This window comes from Garra rufa, chromosome 4 (assembly GCF_049309525.1).
Source record: "Garra rufa chromosome 4, GarRuf1.0, whole genome shotgun sequence".
NCBI lineage: Eukaryota > Metazoa > Chordata > Actinopteri > Cypriniformes > Cyprinidae > Garra > Garra rufa.
The window spans coordinates 36,025,141-36,042,927 of NC_133364.1; the positions used below are offsets into that span (position 1 = coordinate 36,025,141).

Sequence of the window (17,787 nt, forward strand, 5' to 3'; positions counted from 1 at the left end):
TTACCTTTGAGCCACCTGTAAATACTCCAATGACAAGCGACATCTCTACTGTGATTGGTCCATCCTGACACCAAACGGCTGTGATTGGCTCATGTCGACTGGAGCGCACCTCGTCTTTCTGAAGTCACTATATATTAATTACGCTACACAAATTACACAGTCATTACTAGATGGTAATATGACCTATGTCTTTTTACGTAAGTTACAGCTGTTAGATTTTTTTGTAATTTACACACACTAAAATTCGTTTTGATACAGAATTACACCAGCAATTATGAACATGCTCATATGGTGATATTGGCTTTACACACACACACACACACACACACACGTTGGGTTTACATGTTTTATGGGGACATTCCATAGGCGTAATGGTTTTTATACTGTACAAACCGTAATTTCTATCGCCCTACACCTACCCTACACCTAAACCTAGCCCTCACAGGAGATTGTGCATACTTTTACCTCGTCAAAAAAACTCATTGTGCATGATTTATAAGCCTGTTTCCTCATGGGGACCTGAGAAATGTCCCCACAAGGTCAAAATCTACTGGTATTCCTATCCTTGTGGGGACATTTGGTCCCCATAACGTGATGAATACCAGGTACACACACACACACACACACACACACACACACACACACACACACACACACACACACACACACACACACACACACACACACACATATGAGAAGAGGCAAATTATTTTACTAAATTAAAAGAAAACTACTGGGTGGATCTTTGTCATTCTAGGGTGGTTGTGTACACACACTCCCAACACATATTTCAGTTCAAACAGCTTGTAAAAGTGCATGTGGCACCGGATGACCCCTTTAAGACCTCTTTGTCTAATAAATGACCTGTATGAAATAGGAAAGAAAACCTTAAAAGGGCTCTGCAAGCTTTAAAGTTCATGTTCTTTCATTTTTGGGGCAGCCGTGGCCTGGACTTGCAACCCAAAGGTTGCAGGTTTGAGTCTCAGGTCCGTCAGGGATTGTAGGTGAGGGGAGCAAATGCACAGCGCTCTCCAGCCTCAGTACTACAATTATCATGAGTCCCTTGAGCAAGGCACTGAACCCCCAACTACAATATGGCTGCCCACTGCTCACGATGTGTGTTTATGTGTGCACTTGGATTATGGAACAACATAAATGTTTTTAAAATCTAACAGCATAAATAGTTGAATGCAGTGCTGAGAAAAATATTATATTATTATATCAGGGTCCAATGATTTGAGGCATTAATGGTCCCAAGGATGTACTTGTAGTCCTGAGGATCCAGCTACAAAAACAGTCAAACAAAAGATTTAATGTAATTTAATGACAGGTCTTGAGACAGGACATGTTTTATAATACAAAATACATTTAGCCAAAAATACATTTCTATACTGCACGTTAGAACATATAGTTAGAGGAACACTCCACTTTTTTTGGAAATAGGCTCATTCTCCAACTCCCCCCGAGTTAATAAGTTGATTTTTACCGTTTTGAAATCCATTCAGCCGTTCTCCTGTTCTGGCGATATCACTTTTAGCATAGCTTAGCATAGATCATTGAATCCTATTAGACCAATAGCATCGCGTTCAAAAATGACCAACGAGTTTCTATATTTGTCCTATTTAAAACTTGACTCTTCTGTAGTTATATCGTGTGCTAAGACCGGTGGAAACGCAAAGCTTCAATTTTCTAGGCTGATAAGATTAGGAACTACACTCCCATTCCGGCGTAATAGTCAAGGAAGTTTGCTGCCGTAATAAGGCCGAAGCAGGAGCAGTAATACCACGCAGCACATGTGCAAATGCTAAACTAGCTGGGAACTCATTTCTGATAATACTCCGCCTGCTTCGGCCATATTACGGCAGCAAACTTCCTTGACTATTACGCCGGAATGGAAGTGTAGCTCCTAATCGTATCAGCCTAGAAACTCGCAGCTTTGCATTTCCACCGGTCTTAGTACACGATATAACTACAGAAGAGTCAAGTTTTAAATACAACAAATATGGAAACTCATTGGTCATTTTTGAACGCGATGCTACTGGTCTAATCGGATTCAATGATCTATGCTAAGCTATGCTAAAAGTGATATCGCCAGAACAGGAGAACGGCTGAATGGATTTCAAAACGGTAAAAATCAACTTATTAACTCGGGGGGAGTTGGAGAATGAGCCTGTTTCCAAAAAAAAGTGGAGTGTTCCTTTAAAGTACTATTGCCATTGCCATTAATATGCTTGCATGAGAACCATTCTGACTGCATTTAGCATATTCGATGCATGCTTTTGTAAGGAATCAATGTTTGACTGTCTTGCTTCTCTTTCTCTTTCTAAAAGTTTTTTTCATTGTATACTACAATGCCGGACAACTCTTTGTTGAGAAATTTGTCTATAGAGCACCAGTCTGAGCTTTGGAGGAACCCAGCTACCAGGCTCAAAAAACTGCTACTGTAACAAGAATAAAACGCTCACCTTTACTTTTGTCCGCTTCTGTTGCCATATTCTTCTCATTTCAAAGGCGTCAATGGCTATTGCTCTGCCCTGTGACTCCTTGTTAAAATTTGTGATTTTTAACCAAGAGATGCAAATGGGCATTCACAATGTACAAATGAACAGATCTGAATTAGGAAATGCAATTGTACAGCTATTTTAAATGGTGCTACTTAAAATACTGAAGTGGTGTTCCAGTACAGTTTTCAGAAAGTTACGAGTTTGTTTTGACAACAAAATTATCATTATTATGTCATGTGAGCAAATCTAACCTCGCTTTCCAATTCCATATCTGCTGCTGTGTCTTCAAAGTACAGCTTGAATGGCTCAGTTTTGGGAAAATAAGTACATATACTTGTGTAGAGACTGAAGACATTTTTTCTTTATTGCGTGGGTTTCTGGAGCTTGTGAGGGATCTTTGGGCTGTCTTCACAAAAGGTCAGTGTTGACATATTTAGTTCTGAAGATCAGCACACTTTCCCTCCAGTGCAACAATCGTAAAGGGACCCAGGTAATTTGGTTCGAGTTTACCACCTTTACCTTGCTGACTCCTAACACTCTGCCTCCACTTTAAAAGTCATGAAAGATGGAGAAGTTTTTTTTTTCTTTTTTTGAGGCTTTAATATTGACCTCTGCTTCACGCAAAGCTTCACTCATCTGCAGTGCTGATTCTGTAAATTCCTCCACAGACACAGTTTTTACATAGTTTTTGTTGATAAAAAAAAGATACGTGCATGTATTTTTTTTCACATAGATATCAACTAAATATTAAAGAGTTAGTCTACTTCAAAATGAAAATTGCAAGAAGCTCTTGTTTCAACATGGATGGATCGTGCAAATCACAAGAAAGACACATCTGTGCTAAAGTAAATTTAAAATAAATATTTGTTCCCTTTATTGCTGCACACAACACATTTGACAAAACAAAAACAAGAAACAAGACAAAAATACTAAGTAAGATAAGCCTTTTTTGCAGTGTTATAATTTGTACTAATACTTTTTGTAGTCAAATATCTCTGGTTGTTATATTAGATATTAGATTATCTAGATGTTATATTAGCAACCTGTCTTTTGAAAAGCATATTTCTTCCATCTTAGAAACATTGCCAAGCTACGGAACAATTGCAATTGTTTTATTTAACAGCTGTATCTTTTCACGCGGTGTCTTCTCATGTTGTGAGGAAATATGCATATTTACTGCTATAGATGAAATTCAAAAGTTACTAAAGTTTTATGTTTTTAAATAGTTGCTTTCACTTGAACAATAATTTTCCAGTGTCTGTCAAAAGTGATCAAACTTAATCTGTACTCTGAAACATATAAGGAAATTCTGTATTTTATTTGTTTTCCCTCTCTATTTTCACATCTGCTTTCAAAGCACACATGAAAGGTAAAGGGTTAAATCATAAAACGCGAACAATGTTTGGCAGTTTTCTCTGCAGTTTGTGTGCACTCTTGTGATTTTAGTCAAAGCCACTCCGAGCAGGACTTTTATTTTGGGTTTGAGGTGTGGCGTCATCAGACAGCGCCGCGCTCCTGCATCTGTTGAGATTCGGCTGCAGAAAGGTTGGTGTATTTAACCATTTAAATCGTTTTATTAATACAGACAGCTTTGGCGTTTTAAAAGCAATGTAAATGGAGTGATTATGCTGACTGTATAACACTATAATGCTTTATTTGGTTACATTATTTGACGTTGTTTGTAACACGAATTCAGAGTAGAAACGGCGCTTTTCGAAACTCCCGAGTCAATTGAATCAAATTATTCAAAATGATTCAGTGATTCGAATCGATCGAATGCTGCTCAAAACGCTGTAAATGCAGCGAGAACAAACAACACAAAAATGTAACATTTCAATATAATCCACAAATGATTAAATGGGTGAATGACGGATAAGGATTTAAAATGTGGAAAAAAATAAAACAGGCAAAAAATTTAAATGTTAGTACTTTCTATACTTATTACAGTGTTGTGTATGTAATGCAATGATATTTACACATTTCAAGAATGTAATTAACCATTTTTTTTGATGAATCAGATCTTTTTCCTCATGAAAATGTCATTCCTTGGTAACGTAATAAATTTTAAATTTAATTACATTTCTATCATTGTTGGCATATACAAATGTACTTATCTCCATATTTGGAGCTCAACAAACAATTAGTGCTCAGAAAACTACATTTTAATCACAATTAATATAATCAATTTGGGATTTCATATAGGCACAGGCTCATTTTGGGCTGCTGCTAATTCAAAATTCAGAACCAAATAAAGAAAAAAACTGGAAAATGTTTAAAAATGTTTTCCAATAAAGTAAATAAGACTTGTTTTATCATTAACTCAACAAAAAGCTGAATTGTGTTATCTAACACAGAAATATGGGTTAAATGAATTGCCCGTGTCATTGTTAGCCAGAATGACATACTGTTAGACGGAATGACATTCTGCAATATTTTTCAGGATTACCATAAGAACCATCATCAGTATAATTTTTCTTTCCAACACTCAAATTTGAAACTAAGTAAGATACACTTGACAGTTGCAAAACTCACAGTTTTTAATGATTTAAAAAAAGTACAACAGGCTTTTTGGGAAACTGGTCTTGATTTGTAGTAGCTACACACAATAATAAAATAATAATAATAATAATAAGTATTATATGCAGGTTGTAATCACACCAATTGTATTTTCTAAATATTACAGTAAATCTGTAAAATTATTTTCTAAATATTACAGTAAATCTGTAAAATTATAATGCTTCATAAACAATGGCCAGGGGTATAGTGTATGATGTGTAATAACACATTACACCGCTAAAACATTTAGGCTTATTACAAATGAGTGTGAAACTATTTTGATTAATATTTCAAGTTTGCTTGTTACTGACACATTATTGTTCCACTGAATCATCACCCTAATACCTTGCTCTCTTTTTTCCAAGATACTCAGCCCTAGCTTCTGCATCTGTGTTTATTCTGGCTCTGAACCGTCTCTGCCTCTCTTTATTAGACAGAGGTATCTGGAAGAACAGAATTGACCTTAAAACACCAGAAGCTATACAAAAGTTTTAAAATGGGTAACACTTTATAATAACGGCACGCTATTAATCATTAGTTAAACATTAGTAAACAGTTAATTCATCATTTATAAAGCATTAAAAGACATTAATAAGCAGTTTATAAATACAGCTATAAATGCTTTATTCTTGATTTAAAAGCATATCTATAATGTGTTTAATAATTGTATTTCCATACTTTAATTTCATACTTGTAGGTAGGCTTATAAATCAAGCATTAAAGGGATAGTTCACCCAAAAAGGAAAATTTGATGTATATCTGCTTACCCCCAGGTCATCCAAGATATAGGTGACTTTGTTTCCTCAGAAAAACACAAACGAAGATTTTTAACGAAAACCGGTGCAGTCTGCCAGCCTTATCATAGACGTGGATGGGCACCAGACCTTTAAAAGTAAACAAAAAACATGCACAGACAAATCCAAATTACACCCTGCGGCTCATGACGATACATTGATGTCCTAAGACACGAAATTATCGTTTTTTGTGAGAAACTGAACAGTATTTATATCATTTTTTACCTTTGATACACAGCAACATCCATCTGTCCTGAGCACGAGTTTGGCATCAGTCACGTCACATGTGCACGCGCTCTTTGTAGAATACGCAAACGCCGGAAGTGATCTTTCGCATGTACACGACACTCATTTTTTACACAGTGCACACAGACTGTGGGTATAGCGGTTATTCAAAATGGTAATTATTGCGCTTATCCCGATTGTTCAAACTGATTTAAAGCTAAAAGATTTCATTTGCTTGCACAAACTCATCCGGGACTTTTCACTGATTTCCCCTTACGGCGTTTGCGTATTCTACGCCAGAAGCGCGTGCTCATGTGACGTGACTGATGCCAAACTCGTGCTCATGACAAATGGACCTGGCTGTGTATCAAAGGTAAAAAATGATGTAAATACTGTTCAGTTTCTCGCAAAAAACGATCGTTTCGTGTCTTAAGACATCAATGCGTCATCACGAGCCGCAGGGTGTAATTTGGATTTGTCTGTGCATGTTTTTGTTTACTTTTAAAGGTTTGGTGCCCATCCACATCCATGATAAGGCTGGCAGACTGCACCGGATTTCATTAAAAATCTTCGTTTGTGTTTTTCTGAGGAAACAAAGTAACCTACATCTTGGATGCATTGGGGGTAAGCAGATAAACATCAAATTTTCATTTGTGGGTGAACTATCCCTTTAAGAATTTATAGCTGCATTTTAAATCGTAAATTTATTAATGAATTAACTGTTTAATGATGCTTAAATAATGATTAATAACGTGTAGTTATTATAAAGTATTACCTTATGTGGATATATTAATAATAATGATTACATTATTCATGATTTGACCATTAACATTACAAAAGTTCAATTCAATGATAATTAAATGTGAATCATATGAAATCAAGATGAATGACAGCAAAAATACGGCAAAAAACATACAATTATGTAAATAATGTTAATGTTAATAATATAACTTTAATAACTATACCTAAAAGTTTACAAATGTTAATTAAAAACTAGATTGTTATGCCTATGTCATTCTGGATAACGGATGACATGTCCTGGCTAACAGAGTTTTTTTGTTATCCAAGAATGACATGTTGTTATCCAGGGATGACAAAACAAATATTTTTCTTTATAATCAGGCACTAATTTAACCACCTATGGAAAACTACAACTTAGCCATCATCGCTTTAAGGTAATCTTTTAGATCAAATAGATAGTTTTTTCATATAAAAACATTATAAATAGTTTGTCAGTGTTATCCAAAAGGACACATGATATTGCTACAAAGTGCATCAGTGACCGAAAAGGTCAAAATATCAACATTTTAAGAGACGCTTACTCACCTTTGCACTTGTTCTGGTGCTCCTTCAGGGTCTTCTTTTTGATACAATATTATGTCACATGACATACCACAATGCATTATGGTCTAAAATGGTCATTGGTGTCTGTTATCCAGGAATGACATTACAGAAATCACAATTTGGGGACAAAAGTCTTTCTGTCATTAAAATGTAATTAAGCTCAGTATTATAACCATATTTGCAGGTATCGTTTAAAACATCAATACAATTATGCCCAAGTAGATTTTAAATATTTTTATTTTTATTATTTACATTTTTATTGTATTTTTGTACTCAGATTTTAAGCCGGGACAGTTACCCGGAATGACGTTTTGGGACTTTTGAGCTCAATAGTTCCTTAAAGATTAATTATTTATAATGAATTCTCACAAGAGTAATTAAAGAGGGGAAAGTTGAGTCATTTAATGAAATGCATTTAAAAATGTATACATTTTTAATATTATGAATATGCTTTGGACACCAGAATTGACATGCCACGTCATTGACCCAAATACAGAATTTAAAGAAGAAAAGAGTCCATTTCGTTTCCTAATTCTTCTAAATTTTAGTAGTTGATTTATGGCAGTGAGCTGATTAACTGATTAACACATTATTCTCATCTTGAACACAGATAAACTCAAACTGAGATCCATGTGTTACACACACTGTTATAAAGATGGAGTTTATTAAAGAGGAGATTGAAGACGTGAAGATTGAAGAAGCATTCAGAGTTAAAGATGAAGATCCTGAGGAACAAACAGGTTGGTTTTCATTCTCAAAGCTGAACTCACTCTTTTGAGGCTAATTGAAATGTCCAGCTCTACAGAAACAATGAATGATATTTTTGAAGAATGTCATGAGACTTACATTATATTCATAGGGACCATGTGACGTCACTGTGCTTTATCGCCGCCATTTTTGTGTCCGCGCTACCTGTTTTAGTCTATGGTCACAGCAGCCACAACTACCAGAGGAAGATCAACAAAACTCCCAGACTGTTCAGAACAAGGATACAATATGCCCGGGATATGTTGTTCTGTTAGCTGTAACAACAGTCATCAGAAAAAAAACCTAACTACAGATTTATTCGATCTCAGCAGTGCTTGAAGTGGGTCGGTATGCATACAGTATAGCCTTTAGTGTACCGGTGTCATTCACGCAGGTGCTTTTCACAGCAGGGTGTTTTTTCGGCACAACAAGAGTAGTGCAATAATAATTAATTATTGACTAAGATTGTAAATAAGTAGATGATAACGAAAATAATGCCTTAAAATGAAAAGAATCAGTTAATTACATTTTGAACCGATCAACTCGTACGTCAAAAGATTTAGTAAACGAGAATGCATTCAAACAGTAAGTTCAAAACAGTGCTAATGCAGAGAATAGTGACTTACAGTACACCCAGATGCCGTAAATTATTTGTTTCAGTGTGTATTAGGCTTAAGAGCAAGAGTGTTTACAGTTGAAGGCATTTTAGAACATGCGGTGTTTAGTGAATTATGAAAATTAAATAATAAACGCTAAACTATTGTACTACATAGCGTTCGTCATTGCAACCCCTGCAGTAAAGTATATACATGTAAAAAAGGTTCTTAAAATAATCATATTTGTTTTGCTAAAACTATTTATGTACAATTACCCTAAAAATTATTTGTCATACAAAAATGGCACACACAAATCATCATCCCGAGTAAATGGTACCATTGTGAATTGTGACTGGCTGCGCAAGTGATGTAATAAACTAAAGTAAACTAAAATGTTATGCGGCCATATAGTCTGGATGAATGAAAAAGCATATTTTTAAACAAAGAAATCGCATGCTTTTGGTGCTTGAATTTGAGCTTCAATAATGAGATCCGGGTTTATGAATACACAAAACGTGAAAGACGTCTTCCCTTGGCTTGCTGGATGTTGGGCTTATGCTCAATAATCACATTTTTTTGCATTCGGCAAAACTAATTTGCCGAAATCTAAGCGCGGACTGTATTAGTGCCGTCAGCGCGAGTCCCGTTCGCTGTGAAGTAGTGACCAGCCGGCAAAGGATTCTTCCAGGTCTTAAAGCCTTCACCGAGCGACTACGTTCACAATAATTTACACAATCTGTCCTAAACATACAATCAAGTCAAATACACAGTGTGGGAAGTAGTGATAAAAAGTAATTTCTTGTTTCAATTTATTAATAAATCTCATTTAGATGCGCTGTGCCTGTTATCATATCGGACACAAATATGGCGGCGAGCATAGCGGAAGTGACGTCTTTGTCTTAAGTCATATCCCAGATAGCACACGTACGTCTGCAAGATGTCTGTTAAAGATCTCTTGATCTGGAAAGCATCTGCTGTGTACAAACGTCTGGCAGATGTCTGTATGATGTCAGTTTTACCTACATTCTGATTCAAGAACATCTAAAGACATCTAATAGACATCTATTTGACATCTGAAGGGAAACGTCTAATAGATTTATTGCAGATGAGCAAACTACGTCTTGCAGATGTAAAATAGACGTCTCCAAGATGTACGTGTGCTGTCAGGGATAATGTAACCCTGATAGCACACATACATCTCGGAGATGTCTATTTGACGTCTGCATTTACATCTGCAAGACGTAGTTTGCTCATCTGCAATACGTCAATTGGACGTTTCCTATCAGTTGTCAAATAGACGTCTATTAGATGTCTTTAAGATGTTTATGATTTAGAATGAATGTAAAACTGACATCTTACAGACGTCTGACAGATGTTTATACACAGCAGATGCTTTCCAGATCAAGAGAACTTTAACAGACATCTTGCAGACGTACGTGTGCTATCTGGGAAGTCACATTATAGAATAAATACAACGCAAACAACACTTATAAGGGTCAGAAAAAAAAGTTGTATACACATAACTTAATAATATGTAAGTATTAAGTTATTTTAGTGTTTTCATCTTAATAAATTGTCCATATCCTTAAAGTCATGTGATGCAACCATGGTTTATTATTATATATTAAAATTAATTCATTTCCTTAACATGCTTAACATTTTTAGATGTTCTCAGTAATTAAAGTGTTTGAGTTTTTATATATAAATAACGATTTTATATTTTTGTTTTAGAATTTCAGAGTTGCCTTCTTAAGACTCATTTTTCCTTAAATTGCATAAAACTGATAAAAATGCTTTAAAATCTATTTTATTTAAACATAATGTAGCAGTGGTTCATATTTCAAACACAGAAATTGAATATTTTATTTTGAACTTAATGTGGTTATTGCTATTATTGGTCGCACCACATGACGAGTGGTTGCTCCAAATGACACAACCTTATATTATTAAAAATCTATTTGAAGAGACGTGTGAAAAGTGCAGGACATGGCATTAACTGCAGGTATTTTTTTATTCCTTAAGTTTGATTAACAGGCGATCTGACCAATCGTAACACCAAAGCTGTCATTTTGTCTGACAAACAGTAGATTAAAGTCGATAGACTTGAACACCTTTTCACGGTTGAAACAAGACACCTTCTTATGTGCATTCATGTTTATTTTCTGCTATAACTAGTAAAGATAAAGAGATCATCGGTTCATGTGCCTCTTGGACTGAGGAGCTAAGTTGATATTAAAATCAACTTACTATCCAGAATATAGTGAAAACAATATTTATTAGCACAGTAACAAGATTGGCGTGAACTTGTAAGCACAAAACACAAGATGCTTCTCTTTTCTATTAAAAATAAGACTTTATTGTATAAATCTAAGACATAAATGCATGCATTCACACAGGTTGCCAAAGAGAGAAAGTGAGGAAAGAATGAGTTTAGAAGAATGAAATCCCGAGTTTATAGCAACATGTGCAATTGCTTAGACCTGATCGATCAGATTAACCCTTGCATTGAGGCTATTAAACTTTATATTAAATGCACCAGTTCAGCTAGAATCTGGAGGTTGTACTTGCATTTTCTTTGTGTTGAGGGAAATCCTTTGCCGTGTCGTTGAAGAAAAGGGGTTCCCGAAGTTGCTGATTGGTCAGAAGTTTTGTGGTCGTTCGAGGTGATAAGCGAAACTTAACTTGAACGTGAAACTCTCAACTCTAAGAAATAAAAGATATTAGAGAAAAAGAGAGGTGGGTCCATCTCCTCATGGTTTTAGAGGAGCAGCTGCCCAGATAGCACATGTACGTCTGCAAGATGTCTGTTAAAGATCTCTTGATCTGGAAATCATCTGCTGTGTACAAACGTTTGGCAGATGTCTGTAAGATGTCAGTTTTACCTAAAATCTGATTCAAGAACATCTTAAAGACATCTATTTGACATCTGATGGGAAATGTAATAGATGTATTGCAGATGAGCAAACTACGTCTTGCAGATGTGAATGCAGATGTCAAATAGACGTCTCCAAGATGTACATGTGCTATCAGGGTGGTGTGTCGGCCAGATCTCGCTAAACAGCAAAAAAAAAAAACATATTTGATGGTGTCATGAGTATTTATAGGCACTTGGATACCTCACAAATGGTGTCTTGACCAATTAAAACATTCCCTGATAGCACACGTACATCTCAGAGACGTCTATTTGACGTCTGCATTAACATCTGCAAGACGTAGTTTGCTCATCTGCAATACGTCTATTAGACGTTTCCTATCAGATGTCAAATAGATGTCTATTAGATGTCTTTAAGATGTTTATGAATTAAAATGAATGTAAAACTGTCATCTTACAGACATCTGCCAGACATTTGTACACAACAGATGCTTTCCAGATCTTTAACAGACATCTTGCAGATATACGTGTGATATCTGGGAGATGTTTCCTATCAGATGTAACCCAGATAGCACACATATGTCTGCAAGATGTCTGTTAAAGATCTCTTGATCTGGAAAGCATCTGCTGTGTACAAACGTCTGGCAGATGTCTGTAAGATGTCAGTTTTACATACATTCTGATTCATAAACATCTTAAAGACATCTAATAGACATCTATTTGACATCTGATAGGAAACGTCCAATAGACGTATTGCAGATGTCAAATAGATGTCTCCGAGATGTACGTGTGCTATCAGGGTTGTTAGCACACGTACATCTCAGAGACATCTATTTGACATCTGCATTTACATCTGCAAGACGTAGTTTGCCCATCTGCAATACATCTATTAGATGTTTCCCATCAGATGTCAAATAGAGATCTATTTGATGTCTTTAAGATGTTCTTGAATCAGATTGTAGGTAAAACTGACATCTTACAGATGTCTGTCAGATGTTTGTACACAGCAGATGCTTTCCAGATCAAGAGATCTTTTACAGACATCTTGCAGACATGCATGTGCTATCTGGGATGCTGAAGCTAAAACTTTATAGAGATCAATGCATTGACGAAGAGCTGAAGGCAGTCATGTGAAATCTTAAGTAGACTTCCAGGAAACATGGACGATTTGTGTTCAGTCTGTTCTCTAACGCACTAATCACTTTCCTCGAGTTGTGTTTTCAAATCAGTAAAGGCAGGCACATCTGTTGAACTATTGAATCTGCGGCATTGTTTTGAGACGCTCCTTCTTTTTCCTTATTTGTATATTTGTGCCATTGAAGAGCTTGAGTTTGAGACATGTCCTAAAGAAAATGAAGAGAAGGGGTTCTCAAATGACGTTGCTTAGTAGGTTTAGGATCTAGTTGTATATTGGTTTTGCAGGGATTAACTTTTATTTGTTTTTTGCCTTAGACATGATGGCTCTGAAAGAAGAGAATGGAGTACTCAATGAAATCAAAGAAGAGGATCAGTGCAGGAAACCTCATGATTTCAAAACTGAAGAAAAATCTGTTAGTTGCTCACAGACTGAAACGACTTCCATACAGGAAAGGGCTCAAAAGACAGAAAATATAAGTTGTTTCACCTGCCAAGAGTGTGGAAAGAGTTTCACTCATAAAGGAAGCCTAAACAGACACAAGAGAATTCACACCGGAGAGAAACGTTACTCATGCCTTCAATGTGGAAAGGGTTTTCATCATCATGAAAGCCTTAAAGCCCACATGAGAATTCACACAGGAGAAAGGCCTTTTACCTGCCAACAGTGTGGAAAAAGCTTCTACCGAAAAGGAAACCTCAATTACCACTTGAAAGTCCACAATGGAGAGAAACCCTACACCTGCCCTCAGTGTGGAAAGAGTTTCATTCAAAAAGGAAATTATGAAGACCACATCAGGAATCACATCGAAGAGAAAGCCTACATATGCCCTCAGTGTGGAAAGAGTTACAGTAAAAAGAGGATTTTGAAAGAGCACATAAAAACTCACACTGGAGAGAAGCCTTTCACCTGCCAACAATGTGGAAGAAGTTTCAACCGAAAAAGTAACCTCAACAGGCACATGACAACTCACAGAGTGAAGTCACCTCCTAGAGTCCGTGTGAAGCGGATGCGGATGCTGCTGCCGGCTTTATTACAGCGAAGTGACGTATTTCCAGCTGAAATTAAATATTAAATATTGTTGCTCTCCTCCCCTCTGTCTCTCACTCATGTCTATTTGACATCTGCAAGACGTGATTTGCTCATCTGATAGGAAATGTCCAACAGATGTATTGCAGATCTTTAAGATGTTTATGAATTAGAATGCATAAAACTTGATCTGGAAAGCATCTGATGTGTACAAACGTCTGACAGATGTCTGTAAGATGTTAGAGTTCTTTACCCTGATAGAACACGCACATCTCGGAGACATCTATTTGACATCTGCAAGATGTAGTTTGCTCATCTGCAATACGTCTATTGGACGTTTCCTATCAGTTGTCAAATAGACGTCTATTAGATGTCTTTAAGATGTTCTTGAACTAGAATGAATGTAAAACTGACATCTTACAGACATCTGCCAGATATTTGTACACAGCAGATGCTTTCCAGATCAAGAGATCTTTACTCTGATAGCACACGTACATCTCAGAGATGTCTATTTGACTTCTGCAAGACATCTGCAAGACGTAGTTTGCTCATCTGCAATATGTCTATTGGACATTTCCTATTAGATGTCAAACAGATGTCTTTAAGATGTTTATGAATTAGAATGTATGCAAAACTGACATCTTACAGACGTCTGCCAGACGTTTGCACACAGTAGATGCTTTAAAGATTTAGAGATCTTTAACAGACATCTTGCAGATGTACCGGTGCTATCTGGGGCGTGAAGCCTCGTTCAGACTGTCAATCCAAATCCGATTGAAATCGGATAATATTTAGGTATTCTGAACAGCAAAGAACTACATGAAATCTGATTCGAGCTACATTGGTATGTTTGGGAATTCTTTTTTTTTGTGTTTCAAATTACAAATTTTTCTGAACATTATTGCATTTGAAAAAAAGATATTTCAATGAAGAAGCACCATTTTATTTATTCCCACCTCATTTAGTGGGTTTTGTTGATCTTGTAGCTCTTTAGTTTGGTGCGGAGAACTTGGGATGGGATCAGTCCTTTCAGTAGGCTTTACCTTTTGAAAACGGGACTTCTGAGTTTGCAATAATTGATTTGTACAAGCATGTGATAATAATAATTAATCATTTGGTCCATCTTCCATTAAACCTTTAATTGTCACTTGTTATTTTGAACGTAGAGGTGAAAAGACACTATCCAAAGTTAAATTTTTATAATCCATGAATGAATAAACTTTTGTACAATTCCCATGGTAAAACAATCGCAGATAGCACAGGTACATCTGCAAGACATCTGTTAAAGATCTCTTGATCTGGAAAGCATCTGCTGTGTTCAAACGTCTGGCAGATGTCAGTTTTACATTCATTCTGATTCAAGAACATCTTAAAGACATTTATTGGGAAACGTCTAATAGATGTTTTGCAGATGAGCAAACTACGTCTTTCAGACGTCTCGCAGATGTAAATGCAGATGTCAAATAGACGTCTCATAGATATACGTGTGCTATCAGGGATGTCTGATTTTAAAATGGCTTTCAAAGGATGAATTTTGAGTTTTTAATCTAAGTTTCAAGTGATATATAGTTTCTTATGAGTTTTCTGACAGAGAATTAAAAGCAAGACAAAGACAAAAACTGGTTTGATCTTTCATTTCAGTCTTCATGAGTTTATTTCTCTTGTTAGGCTCACAAAAATTCACGTCCTTTTAGCCACATGGTTCTGCAGACAGATTCCATATATTGCTGTAATGTTAACCTGTAGATCTGTAGGGATTCTTTTAGAAAACGCAATTAATTTTATATCAAGGTGCATAGGATAGGGTTTTTGTCTGTCAAGCAGCTTGAGGTGAAATGGTAAACTAAAAAGATAAATAAAAGGTGGAGGGTACATCTTTTCTTACCACTGTTAGTTGTCATTGCAAGACTGTAATGATTTTTTTACTTAATGCTCTCTGTCATTCTTTAACCTAGTGTCTAGTCAGTGTTTAGACTCTCACAAAAATAAAGATAAAGATTTTTATTTTGTATTTTAGTGCTGTTAGTTACCCAGCATGCCTTGTGAATTTTGTCTGTGATGAATTGATAACTCTCAATAAAGCATATTCTGCTCAAGAAGTATATACACTGCTCAAAAAAATAAAGGGAACACTTAAACAACACAATGTTACTCCAAGTCAGTCACACTTCTGTGAAATCAAACTGCCCACTTAGGAAGCAACACTGATTGACAATGAGTTTGACATGCTGTTGTGCAAATGGAATAGACAACAGGTGGAAATTATAGTCAATTAGAAAGACACCCCCAATAAAAGAGTGGTTATGCAGGTGGTGACCACAGACCACTTCTCAGTTCCTATGCTTGAATGCTGGCAGTGCTTTCACTCTAGTGGTAGCATGAGACGGAGTCTACAACCCACACAAGTGGCTCAGGTAGTGCAGCTCATCCAGGATGCGATCAATCCTCATCCACATCAATGCGAGCTGTGGCAAGAAGATTTGCTGTGTCTGTCAGCGTAGTGTCCAGAGCATGGAGGCGCTACCAGGAGACAGGCCAGTACATCAGGAGACATGAAGGAGGCTATAGGAGGGCAACAACCCAGCAGCAGGACCGCTACATCCGCCTTCGTGCAAGGAGGAACAGGAGGAGCACTGCCAGAGCCCTGCAAAATGACCTCCAGCAGGCCATAAATGTCCATGTTTCACTCAAATGGTCAGAAACAGACTTCATGAGGGTGGTGTGAGGGCCCGACGTCCACATGTGGGGGTTGTGCTTACAGCCTAACACCATGCAGGACGTTTGGCATTTGCCAGAGAACACCAACTTTGGCAAATTCGCCACTGGCGCCCTGTGCTCTTCACAGAACAAATACTTACTTGACACAGTAATTTACAAATAAATTGTTAAAAAACAGTACAATGTGATTTCCAAATTTTTATTTTTAGATTCTGTCTCTCACAGTGGAAATGCACCTATGCTGAAAATTGTAGACCGCGCCATGAGTTCTGAGTAAGAGAACTATCTATTGACCTGACTGTATATGCATGTTCATTTCTTTATTTCAGTATGCTTTGTATATGGTCTTTGAGGTGCCCTTTGACTTCAGAGCAGTAAGTATTAAAAGGATTATTTGGTCTGTAATCCAGTTTTTTCTATTAACAGTGTTTTTCTCTGTTTGCTAGTCTGATTTTTCCAGTGTACGAAAATGGTGGCGCCTTATTCTGTTAGAGAATTCTTGTCTTTCTCAGTCCATATATATATATATATATATAAATATTTTTCTCAGACTATAAACGAAGTAAATATAATGCAAGAGCCCTTAATGTTTCACTTCCACTATAAGAATATGGACATTTTTCTTAATGAGTGTGTGCACAAATCATGCCTCAGATTTGATTCAGTTTAGGTTTAACCTAATTTAGTTAGCTTTAACTTGAGTAATGCAAGGTTATTTTGTTGTTCAATGTGTGCCTTTGTTTTATTTATTTATTTATTTATTTTTGGAAAATCCAGTTTATGATGCATACCCTGATGGCACACGTACATCTCGGAGACATCTATTTGACGTCTGCATTTACATCTGAAAGACGTAGTTTGCTCATCTGCAATACGTCTATTAGACGTTTCCTATCAGATGTCAAATAGACGTCTATTAGATCTCTTTAAAATGTTCTTGAATCAGAATGTAGTTAAAACTGACATCTTACAGACATCTGCCAGACGTTTGTACACAGCAGATGCTTTCCAGATCAAGAGATCTTTAACAGACATCTTGCAGACGTACGTGTGCTATCGGGGATGGTATAATGTACTAAGAAAAACTGGTTAATAACGATTAAGTAAAAATATAGTTCAACAAAATAACGTTCTATTGGTCAAGTTTTGTTTTTGGTTAAGATTTATCAATTTATACTGTTTATCTAAGACATAGCTGTTATTAAAAAATACTATTAACAGTAATACAGTTATGTGTGTGTGTGTGTGTGTATGTATATATATATAT

General features: G+C 36.2%; 1 protein-coding gene across 1 annotated transcript; it reads left to right on the forward strand.

Moving 5' to 3' along the window:
* Positions 1-8,031: 8,031 nt before the first annotated feature.
* On the forward strand, positions 8,032-16,527 carry LOC141332907 (uncharacterized). The gene is made up of 3 exons (XM_073837868.1): positions 8,032-8,163; positions 13,091-13,821; positions 16,180-16,527. Exons 1-3 carry the CDS (start codon positions 8,079-8,081, stop codon positions 16,525-16,527), a joined length of 1,164 nt encoding a protein of 387 aa, XP_073693969.1. The 5' UTR covers positions 8,032-8,078.
* Positions 16,528-17,787: the final 1,260 nt, after the last annotated feature.